At 42.5% G+C, this 21,454-nt stretch overlaps 1 protein-coding gene across 1 annotated transcript in view; it reads left to right on the top strand.

The window, feature by feature from the left end:
• The first annotated feature begins 12,487 nt into the window (after positions 1-12,487).
• The window catches only part of LOC114795679 (pro-neuregulin-3, membrane-bound isoform-like), a 136,801-nt gene continuing 127,834 nt past the window's right edge, over positions 12,488-21,454 (top strand). The window contains exon 1 of the mRNA XM_028989218.1: positions 12,488-14,695. Within this exon, the coding sequence (XP_028845051.1) occupies positions 13,987-14,695 (709 nt within the window). The 5' untranslated portion in view covers positions 12,488-13,986. The remainder of the gene's footprint in view (positions 14,696-21,454) is intronic.

Raw genomic sequence — 21,454 nt, 5'->3', positions numbered from 1 at the left:
CCTCTATGCCCTTGTCCATGCAGTAGTCAGCTGAGGTTGCATATGTGATGCACTGGCAAAATACTACACAATTAGCACTTTTTCCGTTCCCTCCTGGATTTTAAATAAATTTAAAGCACTAAAGCTTGCCACCAGAGTGGGTCAGACTGAGCTGGTACAAGCCCCACTGTTTTGCATGGTGCTGTTGGGATGTATTCGATTAGATTTTTTTTAACACTGGCAGAAATATTTAAGCTGACCACGTCTCCTATTCATGCAGGATAAGCTTAAGAGGGCTGTAATGTTTTTTCAATGATGCTTGGCTGTCATGATTCATGGTGCCATAAACTGAACCCATGAGCCCAGTGGTGTAGCCATGGTCCTGACTGAATAAGAAAAAGGGCTAAGATAGGGAGATCGATAAATAACATCTGTACTGCTGATGTAATTATGATATTGAGGGTCCAGTAATGACATATTATCTTTGATGCTGTGATTTTGGAGTTTTAGAAAGGAGGTTTGAGTGTGAAAATCAATCCGTCACGTGTTGCTTCTTGGGTTTGGGCAATAACTGCTGTTGATGTTGCATGCTATACACCAATTACATACATTTCACATTATATTTCCTTTTATCCCTTTATGTGCATAAAATTAGATATTGGCCACTTTCGATTGGATGTCATTTGAGCAATCATCTTGTAGCAGAAAAAGAATGTGAACAAGTACAGGGAAACAGATTAGAACAATAATTTGATGATGACAGTATGTCTAGATAATCACACATGCAATTCAAAATGGCTACACTTTAGTAGCCCTGCAGTTACAGCTTGAATTAATACAAAGAAATAACACATAATTGCATACAGTAATAGCAGCAGTTCTAGTAATTTACGATGAAATTTGTGTGCAGTATATATTGATTTTTTAGTAGCTGACTATAAAGTCGAAGTATAGTAGTTGTTATTATGTCCAAAGCAGCAGATTAGTTTTGTAATACACAAACTAGACATGACTAAAAAAAGCACATTCATAATGCATTTTCTTATGCTGGGTATAGGTTGGTCCACCAGGCAAATAGATGACTGGTTGATAACGTTGTTGGATCCTTGACAACACTGACAACAATCAACATAAAAAAAATACTGAACATGTTTTATATTTGTGATGTAGAAATACAAAAAATGTCTGCGAGATAAAGGGTTCACAATATGAATGTCTAAGCATGGCCAAGAAAAAAATATTTGAACCCCTCTTGATTTTGTAAGTTTGCAAAGAAATGTTCAGGCTATAAGTTAAAGAACGTGTTTATCTGAACAGTAAGAGACAATAACAAATAACAGATGAATAACAAAAAATGCATTTCAAAACAGCTATTTCATTAATGAAAATGCTAATTAATTTATAAGTATGATCCCCTTTGATCCCCTTGCCAAACATAGTACTTGTTTGCAATCACAGACATTCTTGTATAGTTGGCCACAAGCTTTGTACATCAGTGGTGATTTTGTCCAACTCCTCTTGGCAACTCCTCTTCAAGTCATTCATGAATTGTGGCTGATGTTTGGCAAGTCGAACCTTCAGCTAACTCTACAGTTTTTTATGGGATCAAGTGCAGTGAAAGTGAAGTTATTGTCATTGGGTAACACAGCACAACACACGGTGACACAACGGAATGTGTCCTCCGCTTTTAACCGTCACCCTTGGTGAGCAGTGGGCAGCCATGACAGGCGCCCAGGGAGCAGTGTGTGGGGACGGTCCTTTGCTCAGTGGCACCTCAGTGGCACCTTGGCGGTTCGGGATCCGAACAGGCAATCTTCCGTTTCATTACCTACTAGACCACCACTGCCCCAGGGTCTGAAGGTCACTCCAAGACCTTAACAGGCTTCTTCTTGAGCCAATCCTTACTTGTCTTGGTCATGTGCCTTAGATTGTCATGCTGAAATAACCATCCACATCCTGTTTTTAATGCCCTGGCTGAGGGAAGGAAGTTCTCACCCAAGATTTGATGGTACATCTATCTTGCCCCATCTATCCTCCCTTTGATGCGATACAGTTTTCCGGTGCAGTTGGCAGAAAAACACCCCCAAAGTATAATGTTTCCACCTTTATGTTTGACAGTGGTGATATTGTTCTTGGAGTCATAGGCAGCATTCCTCCTCTTCCAAACACAGTGAGTTGAGTTGGTGCCAAAAGCTCAATGTTCTCATGTGACCACAACACGTTCACCCAGTCCTCCTCTGAATCATTTAGATGTTCAGTAGCAAACCTGTACACGTGCTTTCTTGAGCAGGCCCTTCATGGCTTAGTATGTTACAATCTGTTTTCTTGGTGTCTATGGTCTCAGCTACCCTGACATCATTGAGAAGCTCGTCCTGAGTAGTTACAAGATGGTTTCACACAGTCTTCATTTTAATTGAAACACTACAAGGTGAGATCTTGCACTGAGCTCTAGACTGAGGGAAATTGGTAATTATTCAATTTGCGAATAATCACAACAACTGTTGTCAACTTCTCACCTAGCTGCTTGGGGATGGTCTTGTAGCCCATTCAAGCCTTGTGTAGGTCAACAAGCTTGTCCCATGCTGCAAAGTTTGTCAGGTATTTCCATTTATGGATAATAACAGTACAGAAGTTTTATTGCACACACAAATACATTCAAGAGCCTCTCTAGCAAAAAGACTCTTTTTATAGGAGTTCTGTTATCTCTTCTGATGCAACAAAAGAACGGAATGTTCTCTTCTGTTCTGGACGTCTTATCTTCTCCTGATGCGTAGACAAAACACATCATAATACAAAGAATATATTTTGTCAAAGTAAAAATTTAACATAAGAAGTGGAGACATTGAACATATAGAACAAGGCATAAAGCATCAAAAGATACACAATGATTTGCAATGATTTTTATCCAACAGTCACAAATGAGTTGAGATGCTCCCAATGTCAGCTCCTTACCTGTATAAACAACTTGGAGCCAGAAATCTTGCTGATTGATAGGGGGATCACATATTTATTTAATTAATGAAAATGCTAATTAATTGTATTGTTCTGTTTCTTTCTGTTAAAAAAAAAACACACCATTGAAGTCATAGACAGATTTTTAATGCATTCTAGTTCTATGCAGATCAGTGTATCAAGCGAAGACTGGCATTTCAACATTCTTGCTTTTCTGTGCACACGTGTGTGTGTGTGTGTGTGTGTGTGTGTGTGTGTGTGTTTATATATACACACATACATATAACAAAACTAAACACTTTCAAATGATCAAAAGGGGCGAGTACAGTTGTGTTTAATAGTATTGTAGTTTACTCCAACAACAGGGAAGCAGAATTCAGTGCCAAGAAGATGGAAATGCAGACATACGCTCATATTTTTCAAAATTGGGACTGCTGCTGTTGATGGGATATGGCCTACCTCCATGTTTTGCTTATGTAATAGCTGTTAGGAAACTGGGCTGAGGACGTTCATAGCGGAAGGGCAGAAACTGAAGCATTTCAAATGTCTCACAAGTGCGTTTCTGGATCTACAGCACAGGGATTTTGTGTCTTAAATATTTACACTGTTTTATCTTCAGGAAATGGTCAATCCAGCAGGAAGCATCACACAGGAAATGGCTATTTTGTATGGTTTGGGAAGTTTCAAACCAAGTTGCTATTGAACACACAGAAAACCTGGTTCATACTGCATGTTCTTAGCTGGCCTGAAGGTTTGGAGATTTGCACACTGAGGTCCTGTGGAGGAAAACTGTATGACCTGAACTTCTCACGTGTTATTTGACCACAACCTTTGGTCATTAAATAATTAGAAGACAACTGTGTATCTTATGCCTGACCCTGTTGATGCAAAAGTGGAACATGCGCTGATAAAAGGGTGCCTTGATGGGTGCCATCTGGGGTGAGCTTGTGTTTCGACATTGTATGTCCCATGGTATAAAAGCTGTGAACTGCTATCAGGGAGTTGGGAGTTCTTTTTGCGAGTTCCCCCCATGGCCATGGTAAATAAACTTGGAAAATCAATTCAGTTGACTTCCTTTATTGCAGCTCCCCAAAAAGGAAATTTCCCACCACTGTCCTATCTCAAATACCTTTTGACTTAAAAGTTGTAGCTTCTTCACTGGCCTCACAATATGATTAGAGTATGATCTGCCTGTCAACAAGAGATAGGAATCTTTTTTTTTTTCTTAAACAAGACTGAAAATCATATCCAATTTTCTATTGGTAGGAAAAGGAGCTTTCCCACACTACCCTCAAGCCCTTTTTCAGCAGTAGAACAGATTGAACATAAAATGAACAGAAATGGCTCGATGGCCACAAACAAAAACAAAATCCGGTAACACAGTCACTATGAATATTAGCAATGCAGGACAACCTGTGTTTCCTGCAGGCACACTGATAAAGGGTCCTGATCAATCACAGTCTCTGCTCATTAGGCTTGGGTGATCAAGACCGTTAATCAGGGCAGTGGTTGCCTCTAATCAGAAGGTTCAAATCCCGAGCTGCCACTGAGCAAAGTACCGTCACCACACACTGCTCCCCGGGTAACTTTCATTGCTGCCCACTGCTCACCAAGAGTGATGGTTAAATGCATAGAAAACATTTCGTTGTTGTGTGGTGTGCTGTGTTTCACAATGACAATCACTTCACTTTCACTTCAGGTGCCAGCTGGCTCTTGTGATATGCTAAAAGGGTCCATATATCAACAAGCATTAATGCTTACTAAACTTGCATTGATGCATTTTTTGTGATTTGACAATGGGAAAGTACCTTACACTTCAAGATTTTTTTACGTTTATCAGGTTACAGCCTAAACAAATTTTTAACCATATTAAGAAGGCTTATAAGTATTCAACATTGATAGGTAAAACCACCGTGATGCATGTTGAACTCACTGCTTATTTATCTGTCTCATTTTGGAACATCTGGGATTGTGCAACAGGGAACACACCAGCATGTGTACTTGTTCACTCTTTAGCATGTTAGCAGGCACTGTTTAATTAAGACTCAGTTTCTGCTATGATCTCAAGACTATTTCTGGACACAAATTCTGTCATTGGCTTCACCTTCTAACTTCTGTTCCTGTTACTTTGGGAACACGTCTGTGAAAACACTGAGCTGGCCACAAGAGTGGGCATGGCTGAGCTGCCTCAGCTGGTGCCAGGATCCTCAGTGGGCAGTGCTCCCTCCTACACTGGTACGAGTGTCCAGCATTTCCTTGGAATTGACGTGTTCATGCAGAATTAAAGCATATATTTAATTGTTACATTGTTAATATTACACTTTGTTAATATAGTAAATAGATAGTAAGTAAAGGGTGTTACTCTCTCACAGAATGTCAGTATTTACGGAAATTCTTCATAGCAAAACCGAGCCTCAGCATATTCTGCTGAGTAAGAAAAGATGTTCATTACTCTGGGCTGCCACTGGCGATCCACCAAATGAATGGTTTCATTAGGAAACCTGTTCTCATATATTTAATAGCTTAGGTAAGTTGTTGTATTCACTCGTCCTCCACACCTTGATGCATTGGCAACAGTGCTCTTGTGTGATCAGTGCGGCATGGTGTAGAGTAGCTCTTAGTGAAACATGAGTTTATGAGTACCTGTCTAGGACCCGGTTTTACATTATATTCATGCATAATAATGAGCTGATAATGAGCGACTCTTAATAAAACTGCCGTTGCGAGTTGTTGGCACTGCGTGTTGCCATGACGCTGTGTTGTGGGTGCCTGCTACGGCATTCATTATTATTACACCAAAAGATGTTTTCCCCCTCTTGTCTCTCTCTCTATCGCTCTCTGTTATACAGGTATAGAAAAAGAAACCACATCCATACATGCAATGGCTGCTGACCTCACCCTGCAGGGCTGACAATAGGCCACGAGCTAAACTGCTGAATGCTTCTGCTCATACACTTCTGATTGTCATCCACCTCTACAGGACAGCTTCATTGGTCTTTGTTGAACTTTTTTTAAGTGAATAAATCCGTGGTCCATCATTGGGAGTTTTACAGTGTCATGGTGTCAGCATTGGCAAATTCAGCTTTGCAGTGTACTGTGTGACAGGGCATCATTGCAACATTGTGCTTGAATGCCACATGGAGAACTCATTAAACTTGAGTGATATTAATAGTAGCATTACATAAAATACTGACCAATTAAAGTAATGAAGAGAGATTTAACATTCATAATGAATGGAAAACATATAACTAGAAGTGCTCCTAATCTCTTAAATAGTTTCATGGGATTTTGTTTTAATTGTACAACACTTCATTCATGCATGCACAAAACACATCAGCATGACCTTTTGCAATATTCCATCAAAAATTAATTGGACAGAGGTTCATGGTTTACCACAATGTTAAAGCAAATATTACAGCATATTTGATATATTATTTGAGCACATTTGAAATCTCTCTACAGATTAATATTGAAACCTCGTAATGTAATTTACATTCACACTGTGGGTAACATTTCCTGTCTGTTTTCCATAATGAAGGAAACTCTGAATGAACTACATATCGTCACTCACCTCTGCTGTAGTCATCTGGTATTCACTGCAGAAGGTGATGGGAGTGGCTGATAACTATCATGTTGTTTTTCGTATTCCATGCAGATGGCAGTTAATCATGCGGCATTTGTCAACAACGTCCTGCCAAACTAATTCCAAGAGGACAGGAAAAAAAAAAAAAACGTCACAACCATCATCTGATTGCCTCCTCCTGACGCTAGTATTTCCAAAGCAGACCAATATGGAATTAGATTTCTTTCCCTGGATTTCTTAATGCATTCGACGAACAGAGTTCCTCCGGCCAGCCAGAATCTGTCTCCATAACCTGTTCAGATTGCAAAAAAATTGCAAATCTGCTCCAGCAATGTATTGAAATTTAGTTGGCTGTCCGGTTCATAGAGTCTGAGATTTTAAAGTGATTTTTAAAATCTTCATATCTTGGCAAACTTACTATTTTCACAATTAGAAAGCTATATCTGGTAAGGTTTTCTTATATGACACTGCTTAGCAGTAAAACTCATTTTTTCATTTCTCCGATTTATTTCCATTTTAAAAAGGCTGATTTCTAGTCATCATTTCTAGTTAATCACAATGAGTTCAAGAGTAATTAAATGATGCATCTGTATATAATATTTTTATCCTCAACCTTATTGTACAGGGTAAGTGTCTAGAAAGTGTCTAGTAATTCCATCTTATTTTATTGCATACAGTTCCAATTTCACACGACCAGCTGCTACTGAATACTGCTGTTTAGCATTTAACAGATGATCTATATCATCAAAGAAGGTAAATCTAAACCTATAAATAAATACCTAAAAAAAACTATAAGTAAAGTATAACAAGTAAACTGGAATATTTGCAGTAATATACTTTGGGGGTACTATTCTGTGAAATAGTGGTCTGTTTTATTGCTTGTTAAATTCAAATTGTTTAACCACTGAACCAAAATTTTTATTGACATTCAAGATTTTTTTTTGCATCATATATTGCACATTATCATCATAACTTCACTGAGTGGAGGAGAATTAGCAACCGGTCTTAAAAGTGGACAAACCACAATGACACGAGCCATATACTGAGCCCTATAGTTTACACACAATCCATACTTCATGCACAATTCACTCTTGGCATCTGTTAGCGTCCCAATGTCTGTGGCCCGAGTTTAAACCTGTTCCTATGCCAGGTCCTCTGTTGTTACTGACAGTTAGGGTCTACGCTGGCAAAAAAAAAATAATTCATGAAATTTGATGTACATAAATTATGTATTTGAAAAAGACATGTCTACGGTTATGCAAACACCAGTGGAACTGTTCAATATAAAGTGGGGAGAAGGGTTTCTGTGAAAGCCTGTCCCCCTTTGGTCATATTGGTTATTGCGGCTATATATATGTTTTTTTGTCAAGTTTAAAAAGTATGACTGAAGTCTGTGAGCAATTTCATTTACTAACAACATTTTCTAATCATGTCTTAGGCATTCATTACTTAAATTGCACTGCTTCTTATCATTAGCTTAATTCCTAAAATTTCACTTAATATTTTATTGCATCGGCTTGAGATTCATATTTGTTGAGGAGGACATTCAGACCCTCAGATGCCGCATCATATGAGAAGGATCTCCTGCTTCGATTTATTCTTTACTGCCACAGGGTCACAAGGTCAAATGAGCACACGGGGAACTTGCTTTTATTCAGAGAAGACATAGCGCTCGCACGTTTTAATGTTCCTATGGTGCATGCATGCCTCACTACTTTACTTCATTTTTCTTCCCTGCTGTGTCTGTCTTCCTCTCTGAAACATTAATAATTGAACTGAATGCAGAATTGCAGTTCTAAAAGCTTACAAATCTCTTTCGATATAATTTGTGGAGATACAAAAAGGGAAATTGGATCTCAGTCTGATTCAAATCTGATAGGCAATTTAGTATATTTCCTCTTCCTTTTTGCCATGAATCTAATTAAGATGGCTACGTTTTTTGGGTGAGTTTGAAGGCAGGGTTTCTATTGTGGAAACATGATTCCGAGCTCAGCGAAAATAATGATTTCACCTCGCTGTAAAAGTGACAGAAGCTGCGCTTGATTAACTGTGGGTGTTGGATGTGAAGAACTGTGCATTCCTCTGGTCCTGCTTCAGATGCAGAGGTGGTGCTGATTGTGGCAGACATTTTAATTGCCTCCCCGACATTTAAGAAAAAAAAATGGATGAAAGTAAAACCAAGAGAAAGCAAAGTTACATGGTTTCTCTCGAATTACTTTATAATTAATGTGATGTAAATACTAATCAGCACAGGGAGATGTGAGGCTCTACGGATGCCTCTGTTTTGTGGACACCTTGAAAAGTCTAAAATAATCAGAATTTTGTGAAAGGTACAGGGTTTTTTATTTGCTTTAAAATCGGTTTATAATTTTCATTTTGATCTATTTAACTGAAAAGCCTCTGGTAGCTTGCATAGTACAATTCTGCAGTCCCTTTTTGCAGGTGGAGCATGAAGGCATCTTCCTGAAAACGTTTTAATCTAGTTAGGGCATGATGATAAATCCCCAAACGCAAGCAACTACTGTCACTTCAGCTTGTGGATTGATTAACCCAGCCACTAGGGATGCATGTGACAGTTTATTTCCCAAGCCTGGTCCCAAGTCTGGCCAAATTCGGCACAGTTGGATCAGTAAGGATCGGTCGTGTGGATGACCAGACCAGTTGATCAGCTGTGATGTGGTCAACAGGAGGAGCTGAAGGAAGGAAGATCGTAAAATATGGGCATTGATTCCTCTGGGCATCAGATTTAATTCCGTATTAATATTAATGTTGTGTCTGTAGGCAACTGGTTTCAGAATACCTACACCCCCCCCCCCCCCCCCCCCCCCATCCCCCTTCTTGGACCTCAAAAATCCACGGATGCTGAAATCCAAAAATTAAAATTTCAAGTTGTTTGCCTATGACTCACACCAATACTCAAGAATAAGTAATATTCAGTATTCCTCAGTGAAAAAAACAACTATATAAATAACTTTTCAAGCATGCATTTTTCAACAGCACACGTACAAAATGTTGAAGCTAGATTTTGACATTGTAATTAAACGAGCTACCTCAGAAGGAAATATTTACCATGAACCGATCCACAAATCGCTTTAAACATTCAACTGTTTTATTAAGTGCGTCTGATGCGTGGTCAGGGCAGAGCTGAAATCATTAATGTTCTCCTTAGAAAGTCCTCTGCGTCCACCTTGACATTTAAAGATGGACGTTAATGTAAATTGTATGCACAGCAGCATATTTTTTACGCCTGCCACACTTTTTTGTGCTATATGAACATAATCATATTTAACCCCTGGGGTTAACTGGCCTGCGCGGAATGCCCATTTTTAAAGTTTAACCCAGCTGATGGCTGAACTTCTGAAACGTTGTGTCTTTCGGGATTCAAAACTAAATGAACCCGTTTCTCAGCTGCCAAATTAGCAGAAAAGTGAGCAAGGTGTGATGAAGCGCTGGAATATGGTTTATTGCATTTAAATGCAAGGCCAGTGGCAGCGGTTCCAACGCAGGAGAGAGCTTGCGTTGTTTTTTTTGCCGAATGATTAAACGTGACCTTTCAGAAGCTGAAGGTTGCGAGTGCTGGCTGCTTGAGTTCGGGGCCAGGTTTCTGCTTGAGCGGCTGTGCAATGTGTTCCGGTGTATCGCCACGAGACATGCAGGCTTTCCAGAGGTTCAGGAAGAAAAGTCTGACGGTTCAGTCGCCTCCGGACTGCAGAGTGTGTGCGTGTGGGATGCAGAGTGCTGAGGTTCGGATTGTTTGTTTTTTTCAGACAGGCTGTAAAGGTGTATGTGTGTGTGTGTGTGTGTGTGTGTACTAGCATGAGATGCTCTGAGTTGAAGAACCCTCAGTACTGATGGTTAATTGTTGCGCTGATTCAAACCGGCAGCTTGATGTGTCCTAAATCAGACAGCGATTAGCTGAACCGCTAATGAAGCAAGTCAGATGAGGAACACAAGCAACAGGAGAAACGGGTGCAAGGCTGGAAGCTGTTTGAACCGCCCAACCGGCACGGGCCACGCCCACCGCTGTGCTGCAGTTCTGTTGTGTTCAGTAGCAACATTTAGGTCAATACTTGGTTATTATACTGTCCGGGACTGTATAATAACCAATCTGTATATCTGTACAGGACGTGCAGATAACACCAGCCCAGGTTCACATGGGGGGCTCATATTGGACCTTTCGGAAGACTGCTGTGATCTGGAGTTTGGTATGTGTAAAAGAAAATGAAAAAGCAAACTAAACAAAACATAATATTATAATGAGGATGATTACTAATGATGGTGATATTTATCATTTGAAATCTATTATTATTATTAATATTATTATTTGTAATAATAATAAATAAATATTATTATTTGAATATGCCTTATGTCTGGCCCCACCCTCGGTCTCGACTGATAATCAACATGTTGATATATAATATATATGATATATATGATAATAATGAGCTAACAAACATAGTAACGTAGTAAACATAGTAATAGTAACAACAATAATAATAGCACTATGCAGACTAAATGGAGGAAATATAAAAATGATCTTTTCTGAATGATTATTTTGAGGGCAATCTTTTAATGCAATCTTTAAATAGTTTAGAAGTATTATGTATAATTTATTAAATGCAATTATAAATTAGACTATTTCTGTCTTTGTATTATTTTCAATAAATAATGTCAATTTCTTTTATCGGATTTCAAATACAGAATAATTTTGCCCATTGTCTGATTTGTAATGACGCTGAAACCGTGTTTGGTTTGAGCCGCTTTCATAACAAGTGGCTATGAATGAGGAGAGACACACATTAATGACCTTGAGCTGCTGAGGCTCAGGGCTCCCCATTCTCTGTCTCAGCAGCACAGCTGACCTAGAAAACTCCTGCCATCTTGGTGGGGGGAACAAGGCGGCATGAAATAAATGGAGGAGAGAGAAAAGTCCCAAGGACTCGGCTGCTGTCTAAAGTCACCCAGGGACGCGGCGTGGTAAATGCTGTGTGTGAAAAACAGTTTCAACGCGTCGTGTGCCCGCGGGGGAGCTGCGCCCAGGGAAAATGATCGGATTTGGGAAATTTAGGGAAGAGAGTGTTGATGCATCGCTTCAGCAGAAACAACAGATGGCCAATTTATGGGGGAGGTCAGTAGGAAAAAAAAAATGAGTCACTGGATGAATCTGGATAAATTAAAATGTGAAAACTGAGCAACCAGATATAAAGGTATTATGCAACATGTGAGGTGCACCTCCATTTTCGATTTGTGTTTATTTTGCTAATGAATAAACCTAATGCAGGTCACTATCTGGTTAAACCAGCCACAGCACAGAGATGCTCTGAGCTGGATAAGGTCACGCTGGACAATGACACTATTGAGACGTCACACACCCAGTGAAGCTTTGAAGTGCCTGTCAGGGAATAATTAGGACTTGGTCTGGAACCCAGCTGTCTGACATTTCTCATCCATAAAACACTTATTTTTCTTCCATCCTCAATCAATTTCACTGACTTATTAAAATCTGTCTAGAAACTGTGTGTGTGTGTGTGTGTGTGTGTGTGTGTGTGGGAGAGTTTCAGCAGGTCTCTCTTGTTTCCTGCCTGCAGAGCCTCCCTTGCTAATTTCTGCCTGCATATTTGAGCGTGTGGGCGGGACTAAGAGAATGAGGGACAGCAACTGTGGTGCTGAAATGCAGGCAGCTGGTTGGGTTGTCTTTTCAGTTTTTGCTACAATAAAAAATGTGCAATTTAATTATTTTTCTGTTTGACGGATATAATCCGGTCTCAGCTCTTCCTGTTCGCTTCATCACTCACCCCCTCCATGTTCCAAGCACGGACACTGGGATGGTCTCTCTCTCTCTCTCTCTCTCTCTCTCTCTCTCTCCTGAGCTGGTAGAGAGAGCAGGTGTGGACCCGCCTCTTTTTCCTCCCTCCCTCCCTCTCTTTCTCAGCATCCCATCTCCCATTTTCTCTCCCTCTCTCTCCCGTTATCAGCAGCAGCAGCATCAGCAGCAGTGCGGAGCGGAGCGGCTGTCTCCCAGCCATCGGAGGACCGGAGCGCTGGATTAATCTGCCTGGAGGAGGAGAGTCCGGATGGGACTTTAACTAACCAGGGGAGCAGAAGGGATCAGTCAATCGGACAAGCGAATAAACAAAATCCAAACGACTCCCAGGATCCAGGAGCCGTGGGATGGTTACTCTCCATAAAGCCAAGAACATCGGGAGCTGCTGCACTCTGTGATTTATCACTGGCATTTCCGCGTCCTGCTCTCTCTCTCTCTACACCCTCCTGTCCTCTCTCTCTCTCTCTCTCTCTCTCTCTCTCTCTCTCTTTCTTTCTCTCAGTGCCGGAATGTAGCGGGAGGATGCAAGCAGGATTTTCTCTCTCTCGGCTGCATTACCACTGCCGATGCGCTGATCCAGCCGCACAGGGGAACTGTTGCCCTTAGCGGGAGAGGCACGACAGGATTAGTCCCACCCCAGAGACGGGACCGATCCGTAATTCCATCCACACCCTGAATACGCTCCCCCACCTATCCTTTCTCCTCTGCCAGCAGCTCGACGTTGCCGCTGGATTCTCTGGTCTCAGATTTTTTTTTTTTATTTCTGTCTGCTGCTGCTTTCCTCTGGAGGAGTACAGTGGACGTGCAAGACAGGAGGGACTCTTGGCTGTTGCCCAAGACACCCCCTAAAAAAAAAAAAATCTTTCTCGGAGAGGATGCTGTAGTGAAGGGACGTGGTCCAGTCTGAGGACCATCTCTCTCCGAGAGGACAAGAAAGAAACAAAAAGAGGCTTTCCAGGAGCCCTCGAGCTGACTCAGCTTCAGCCAGGGTGAGGGAGAGGAAGGAGCCGCAGAAGAGCCGCGTCCTGAAAAAAAAAAACAAGGGATCTTGAGACTTCCCGGCTGCGCAAAAAGGAGCGAGAGAGGCGTTCTGTCGGGAGGCGAGCGTGGCATTAGAAAGCGGAATCTGGAAATGGGGAATTAGTCGGGCTCCACGCGAGCGATGCAGGTGCTGCGACAGGAGCTGCCGGCAGCCAACTCGCAGACGGATTATTTCTCTTCTGCACCATTCAAGGCACTTTAATTATCTGCCGATAATCATCCATTTTTCAATTAACGAATATTATCCGAAGTGGTGGGAATTTGCTTCCCTGGACGTAGCCGACTGAAACTGTACCAAGGATTGTCCTTCTCTTGTTTCTCTGCCAAATCCCGTCCCTGTCCGTGGGGAGTGTGTGTGTGTGTGCGTGCCTAGTTGGGTGTGTGTGTGTGTGTGTGTGCACATATGTTTGTTAATGTTGTCGGATGTTTGATGCTGTGTGTGTGTCGAGTGTGTAAGGCTGGGTGAGCTTTTCTGTCGTTGGATATTCCGCCCCCCCCCCAAAATCTGCTGCGATGCGTGCCGATTCAGACCGATGTTCCGCCTTGCGTCGCACATGCCTGCCCTGTATCCGGATCTGGGCTTAACCGTCACTGTGCCACAGACGGGATGAGTGACAGCTCTGGAGCAATTGCCACCTCGGGTGCAATGATCCTGGAGGAAGTGGAAGGTGGTGGGGCTTCAGGGGGACGCGATCAGGCCCCCGCCCGAGAACATGGACCCCTGCGATGTGGCTCTTGCACCCTGTGGCCCCGGCAGCAGACCTGGCTGTGTGTGGTCCCTTTGCTCATCGGATTCATTGGCCTGGGACTTAGCCTGATGCTGCTGAAGTGGATTGTGGTGGGCTCGGTACGAGACTACGTTCCCACAGACCTGGTCAACGCCAAGGGTATCGGGCAAGACCCCATCTTCCTTTCGAAGCCCAGCGCCTTTCCCAAGGGCTCAGACACAACCACCACTGCTGCTGCCACCCACACCCCCAGCTCCACCATCACCTCCACCACATCCACCACCACTACCATTGCAGTAGTGAGGAGCAGGACTCGATCGGGAACTCACTCTGTGAGCACCACTACCGGCAGGGGAGGCTCGTCCGGTAGCCAGGCCACCCAGAGGAGCACCACCACTCGCTTGGGGTCCCGCACACCTCACATCACCGTGGCCGCTACCACCTCCACGTTGGCAGCGTCGTCCACCTCCAGCCCCAAACCCTCCAATCCAACAGTCCTGCACGACTCAACGCAAATGTGGACCCATGAGCACACCACCGAGAACCCGGCAACCACGCCCACACGCATGCACGTCAGCCGAAAAACACGTGAGTCTGCTATGTATTCATGCAGATCTTGGGCATTGGCTATTGTGTTCATGTCAGTATATGTAGAGCGGAGTTTTCTCACACTTTAGACCTATTGGTGCAATGCTGAAGATGCAAGCGGGTTCTGATTGCTTCACAAAATTCTTAATGTTCATTCGTATGGATGTGAAGCCATTGGCTGGCTTAGGTTCTCATCTATACATGTAAAGGGTTGGCTTCCTATCTGCTGTCATTACTGCAGTGCTGTTGTCTCATCCTAAATCCTCCCCTTTGATCTTAAACACTGAGCAGTTTGAGCGGGTGGGGGGGTAAAATCCTGTAGCCTATATTTATTCCTGGCTGGGGATGAAATTACAGTTTTGTTGAGATGAGAGCTGTGGCATGCAGTGTACCCCGATGAAGATTAATATTATTAATACAGGGTTGAAGTAAATGGATTAGGCGCACGGCTCTGCTGTGAACGTTCAGAGGTGGCTTTTTGAGTTGGATAGAAGGAATGCGTGGTAAACGCAGAGCAGGTCAGTCACTCTGTGGTCCTGTGGACTCTCTGCTCGCTGGGTGAAGCGATGTGCTTTTTTTATTCACTGCATCCACCGGTGGTGTGAAATAAGCAGACCTCCCATTCGAATGCTTTGGTTTTCTCATTGAGACATAGTCTGAGACCTACTGAGTTTACTCTCCTTCCCTGTCCTCCAGACTCCGGGTCATGTCATTTCCAAGCCTATTGATTTCAGAAGCGTTACTTCTCGCCAACCATCCATCATGTTTGAGCCTTCATGACCACTTGACAAAAAGGGGCTTTGTTCTGGACCACTCTGACGTCCCAGCCACAAGACGTGGCAAAAACAGCCAACTCCAACTCTTCTAATCATTTACGCACTGCAGGAACTCAATATTATCCTGATGAAAGGAGAGGAGTCGCCATCTATCATGCGTTCCTCCATTAATTTAGCATTTTACGAATGCCAGCTCGCAAGTTAGTGTCTGGAAAACCATTAAAGCCGGCCTGATTGATATCGTCTAGAAAATGTCATTTCTTATGTGTGCTGCTCTAAACTGAAGCCCATGCAGACACGCACACACTCACCCACATAAACATATAAAGTCTGAAAGGGCATTTTTAACTTAACTTTCAATTATGACCTGGTTTTATGAATTACTCATCTTGAGAAACAGGTACCAACACAGTGAATGCACAAAAGCATATATATATATATATATATATAGAGAGAGAGAGAGACAGAGAGAGAGAGAGAGAGAGACAGAGACAGAGAGAGAGAGAGATCCTGTGGGTTTATCTTGAATCTCAAGATTGAATCTTGAATTGGTCTCATAACGAAAAAACAAACACAGTTTAGGAGGTGGGGACAATTTGATTTTGGGTTTGCGTGGTCTTGTGTTATGGTCATCTGCCATCACCATCCTGCTTCTTACGAATGGGATCCACCATTGTGCTCACCTCAGAATATTGGATGAAAGTGTCAGGCAGTGACACTGCATCACACAGATTACTCCATTCTGCGTGTCTAATCCAGATTAATTTCCCATCACCCCGGTTGAACCTCCCGGCGTTGCCCATTAAGAACCTTAATGGCATCCCCATCCTGTTAACGAGCAGAACAGCATTTTACAGTGCATTTAGTCAAGCTGCAGGGTATCCAGTGGTGTGTATCTGTACACATATTACCATTTAAAGTTTTTTTTTTATTTCTTGCTTTTGTGGGCAAATGGGGGCAAAATCTTCTTTTTGTGGGCAAATCTTCTCTGATCAGTGTCTGTTTTTTCCTGTGAGGGCTGGCATACATGCAGCTAATTGGATGAGTAATTAGAAGACTGACCATTCTCTGATTAGATAGGAAACTCTTGTTATGCGTCATAACCTTAAAGAGATATGATTTCAGTCTACTGCTGTTCAGATGGGTCTTTCATAGGTCAATGTTATTGAAAATCACAATTTTTCTTTTTTAGCTCACATTTGTATACACTCCCCCAACTTAGACCATTTCTGAATGTAAGGACAAACACAGGTAAGGGAGGGAGTGAATCATGGAGGTACTACCATCTATGTTACAGTGACAGTATTGGTATGGTAGGCTGGTTTTAAATGGTCCAAACAGTCCCATAGGAATTTTCCCAAACCGGGACGCTGACCTGCAAAGCTGACAGCTCATCAAAAGATTCATAACCAACTAACCCATAAGAGGATTGCGTTGTATTGCATTGTCCACACCATTGCATTGTGCATTATTGCCACATGCATTTTGTACTAACTATAACCTGTAAGAGGATTGCTAGATTGCTGTGCATTGTCAGTGGCCTTGTACTTGCCATTCCTGGTGAACCCTTAAAGTGTATTGCCTTCCCCGATTCACCTTTCAATCCCTGCTGGCACGTGGACATGCGCTCATTTTCTGGCTGACGGGAGGTTATGGGTCCCAGTGCTGATTCCAAACACACTGATCAAAAGTTGCTCTGGTGTGATTGATTAAAAGGGTGCAGCTGATTGCAGCATTATGCTGAGCACCTGCAGATGAAAGAGCCTGGCGCTTTTAGCCTATTTCAGATGCTGCTTAAATGGCCATTGATTTCCCCTTTTTGTTTAGCTACATTAACCTGAATGTTACACCTACGATTAGTGCTAGTTAACCAACACAAGAAATTGCCATTAAGCATAATGACAAATTCTTTATTTAACTAGCACTTGGGGTCTCAAGACAGAGATTTACATGGACACATTCTCCTTCAACCAATGGTTGCAGCCAGAGTTTAATTTCACTGTGTGGCCATCTCAATAAGCCTTAATGTCACTTAGATTTATCCCTGAGAGAAGTCCTCACAAAGGAAAAAAGGACCTTTACATTTTTAATGGCCAGAAAGGGAAACATGTTGAATATGCAGAAGAATTGTGGTGAATTATTGACGAGCACGGATGAAGAACGATCAGAACCGGGGGACTGTCGGGCTGCTGATGAATGAAGACATGACGGAGTGGGACACAGGCCGCCGGCTTGGAGCTGAGCATCAACTGCGTGTTAGAAGCGAGACCTGAATTCCTCGAAAAAAGCAATAATCCTCATGCAAACATGAAATGCTAAATCTCTCCTCCCTCTGATTTCCATCTTTCTGTGTCCCTAAGGGGAGGATTCAATCAGGTGATTTTGGAAGAAAATTGCGCCGGATTGCTCTTACTCATTTCCCTCAACAACTGGCAGCCTCTAACGTCATTAAAATATCTTCCAAAGTAACGTGTATTGATTATTCAGTTTCATTGATGGGCTTGTGTTTTAATGCCGGAATGATGGTGAATGTCGTAGACTGTAACTGTATTTATGTCTGGTGCCAAAATGCATTCGTCCTGTCGCTTTTGCGTTTGGACTCTTCTCCTATTCCCAGCATGCCTGCCAAAAGACCCAATTATTCAGGAGGATGCCCTGCCTTGTTTACTGATGTAATACCGCTTCTCATCCAGAGTTGGATTGAGTGTTGATCACTGACATGAATTGAGAGAGTTGTGCCTCATTGAGTTGCAGAATTCAGGCTTGTCATGTTGCCATTTGAGACAGTAGGCAGGGCTTCTTTGAAAATGTTTTAGTCTAACCAGCAACATGCCGGGCTTTTTTGCCCGGGCTGCCTGTTTACTTAACATCTGCTGAGAATTTGTTGGCTGGAAATCTGCTTGCGGACGAGGCTTTAAAAAGAAGTTCGGCGGTCCCAGAAATGCCCAAATGACGATAGCGTACAAAGTGACTTAATGTGGGAGATGTCTCTTTCTCTCTCTTTTTTTATGCTGTCGGCTTTTGATAATGAATTCACTTTAAAGCTGGCCTAATTAAACGATTTTTGCCTGGTGTCAGGGAAAGATGTGAATTTAATGTCTGCTGGATGAGCCTGCTGACTCCAGTCCTACTGCACTCCCCTGAGACCGCCAAGTCTAGGCAACTGACATCACTTGGCATCACATTCAACAAAACGTCTGTAATCAAAAAGGTACCATCGGATATTGCTCCTCTCTTGGGATTCAGGGTTCACTTACGCATGTTTGCATGAAGAAAAACATTTATTGATACAAAACAGTTAATGTCAAGAATGTGAAGACAGTCTAGACTGTCCGTTGGAAGCTTTTAATGTTGAGGCAAATAAAATCAAATAAATACATTTGTACATACCCACCCGAATCCTTCCCCTTCGGGGAATGCAGGAAATGGCTACAACCAAAATAATGTGGAGGGTATTAAAAATTCATGTAAATGGCATATTTCCTCCTGTTTAAAAATATACAAAGCGTGCGTTTCGCCAGCCTGCGGTGGAACATTTAGAGTGTCACTGTTTTGCATTGTTACAACCAAACATTTCCGGGTGTGCAGATGACTTGAAAGCCACCGCACGACGCAGCGATGATGAATAAATGCATGCAGTGTTTATAGGAAAACACGGAGCCGGTGTAATCGGTTAATCTGCGGAGTGCAGTGATAACCTGCGGGGATTTGTCTTCATTAGTTGTGACTTACTGGTTCCTGTCATTCCAGTTTCTAACCAATATCAGTCATACAGACGCTCACTGTTTTCCTGGATTAAAAGGGTTGTTCACCTATGGCACCATTTCATTATTCCAGCTCTAGCAGCAACACAGATTTCAGCATAAAATCGGCATTATTTATGTGTTTTATTTGAATCGTTTTATGATTTGGAATAGAAATTACCTGCTCTCTTTCGGTTAGTTTAACTGTTTATTGATAGATGTGAGAATAATGGTATGCATATCATTCAATAAATGTCAAGGAAACCCTGAAGATGGATCTCTGGAGACGCAGCGGTCTTATGAAGTATGATGAATGAATATATATATTTTAACGGTGCATTCTCCCTGGAACAAAGTATCACTGGACATACATAAGCATCTTCATCTGTTCAGAATCACTTGCATTCACAGTTGTAAAAACTAATGATTCCTTAAATCATATATTCTTTTTTCTCTCTGGTACTTCATGCTCAATTCTTTGTATTTTGCCCCAGAGAAACGCAGTTTGCGTAAGAAACATTCACCGGCGGACTCACATCCAGTCTCTGCCCCACACGACCCCTCGCTGCGTTGCACCCATTTAACATCCATGGATAAACAAATGTCACAACATTTTGATTGTTGCCGTGGTTGCCAGCCGGTGCAGCCAATGTGAAGCCTATTACTCTGTAGCGACTTCAAAAGGCACCGAGCTGAGTGACAAATCAGGGCCATAAACCTGCTGGACCTCAGCCAATCACCAGCCAGAGGCAGAGAGTGGACCCTGGCTCGAGCATACAGTCCGGGTACAAAAAGAGAACACAGGCCTACTGTGAATACAGCTCATTACTGCAACACACCAAAGCCATCAAACACCCAAGCTGTTGAGCTGACTGGCCGGCCCCGCCCAAACGCAGTGGCCCCCGCCGGCTGTTGGGTAATTCTTCAGCCCAGTGGTCCTTCAGCTGGGCTCATTGAGAGCTGCTCTGTCAGGTTTTTATTTTTTCCAGTCCTACCCTGTGTTGCAGCATCTAATGAGCTCGGCCATGAAACAATGAAGGGAAGCTAATTAGCAACAATCAGTTGTTGTGATAAAAGACACAAACAACAACAAAAAAATTAAAAATGAGGCTCTAAAATCCAGAGCGGAGTAAAAATGCCATTCAGAGGAGCCATAAGGCTCAAAGAATTGGAAATTCTGGTTTTGCTGGACTCCCCTCCCCTGTTGTGTGTATGTTTAATTTGCTTGCTCTGCCCCGCATTTCCTTTGGGTTTCCAAAGGCACGGTGACTCTAAATTGACCATATGTGTGAGTGTGTGAGTGAATGGTGTGTGTGCACGCCCTGTGGTGAGCTGGTCCACTGCCTTGCGTAAGTCCTCACCCTGCACCCAGTATTCAAAGATGGGTGCGAATTTGACTAAAAGGACTGAGCGGTAAGTGAGAAAAGGCCTTGTTTACCAGCTCCAGCACAGGGTCACAGAAAAGAGTCCTGGAGGCCTGTCCCCATTGGTATCAGTACCAAGTAAGGGGTGTCCAGACAGTCCAGATGTTCATCCTTTTTCATTTCCTGAATTCAAAATAAAATGGATTAATCAAAATTGCAATTTAAAGCATATTTCCAAGCCATGCAGGAATGTGGTCTGAAACGGATTTGCAAAAACCTGATCTTTTGTTGCAAATGATCGGATTCCAATCATATCTGGACTTCCACTCTGATCATGAGGCTTCCACATTTGTTTAATACTTTTTTTTTTGCCCGATTGTCCCAATACTTAAAAAATAGGGGCTCTCAAGAGAGCTAAAACAAAGATGAATCCTAATCTGAGATTTAATCCCCTCTTAAAGGGCCAGTCTGGTTAAAAAAAACAATATCAGATGGTACCCGGTATCTATGAACATCACCACAAAGTTTTTTTTTTTGGTTTTAAGAAAGCAGCGAGTTGGTTAATCTCAGATTAGGAGCAAATCTGCATTTAAGAAACCCATTTTAAGGTCCCCAGCACAAAAACAGAATGTGACAACAAACATACCCATGCTCACATGTATACTTGCTGGGCCATTCTTGTATGGTCCCTTTGGTGAATGAAGTTCATTGTCTCATAGCGTATATGAACTGGCTGACTTCCCCTCCTTTCATGCAACAGGATAGCATGTCCTTGGTCCAAGCAGGCCCTCCTTTTGACCAATTGCAGGGTGTGCCTCTGATTTAGCGTTGGCTAAATGTTTTCGCGCCAGCTTGATTGTTTGGTAAATCGGCCTG

This window comes from Denticeps clupeoides, chromosome 8 (genome assembly GCF_900700375.1).
Source record: "Denticeps clupeoides chromosome 8, fDenClu1.1, whole genome shotgun sequence".
Lineage (NCBI taxonomy): Eukaryota > Metazoa > Chordata > Actinopteri > Clupeiformes > Denticipitidae > Denticeps > Denticeps clupeoides.
The sequence above is the reverse complement of the archived record's forward strand: the minus strand, read 5'-3'. Positions and strand labels throughout refer to the sequence as shown.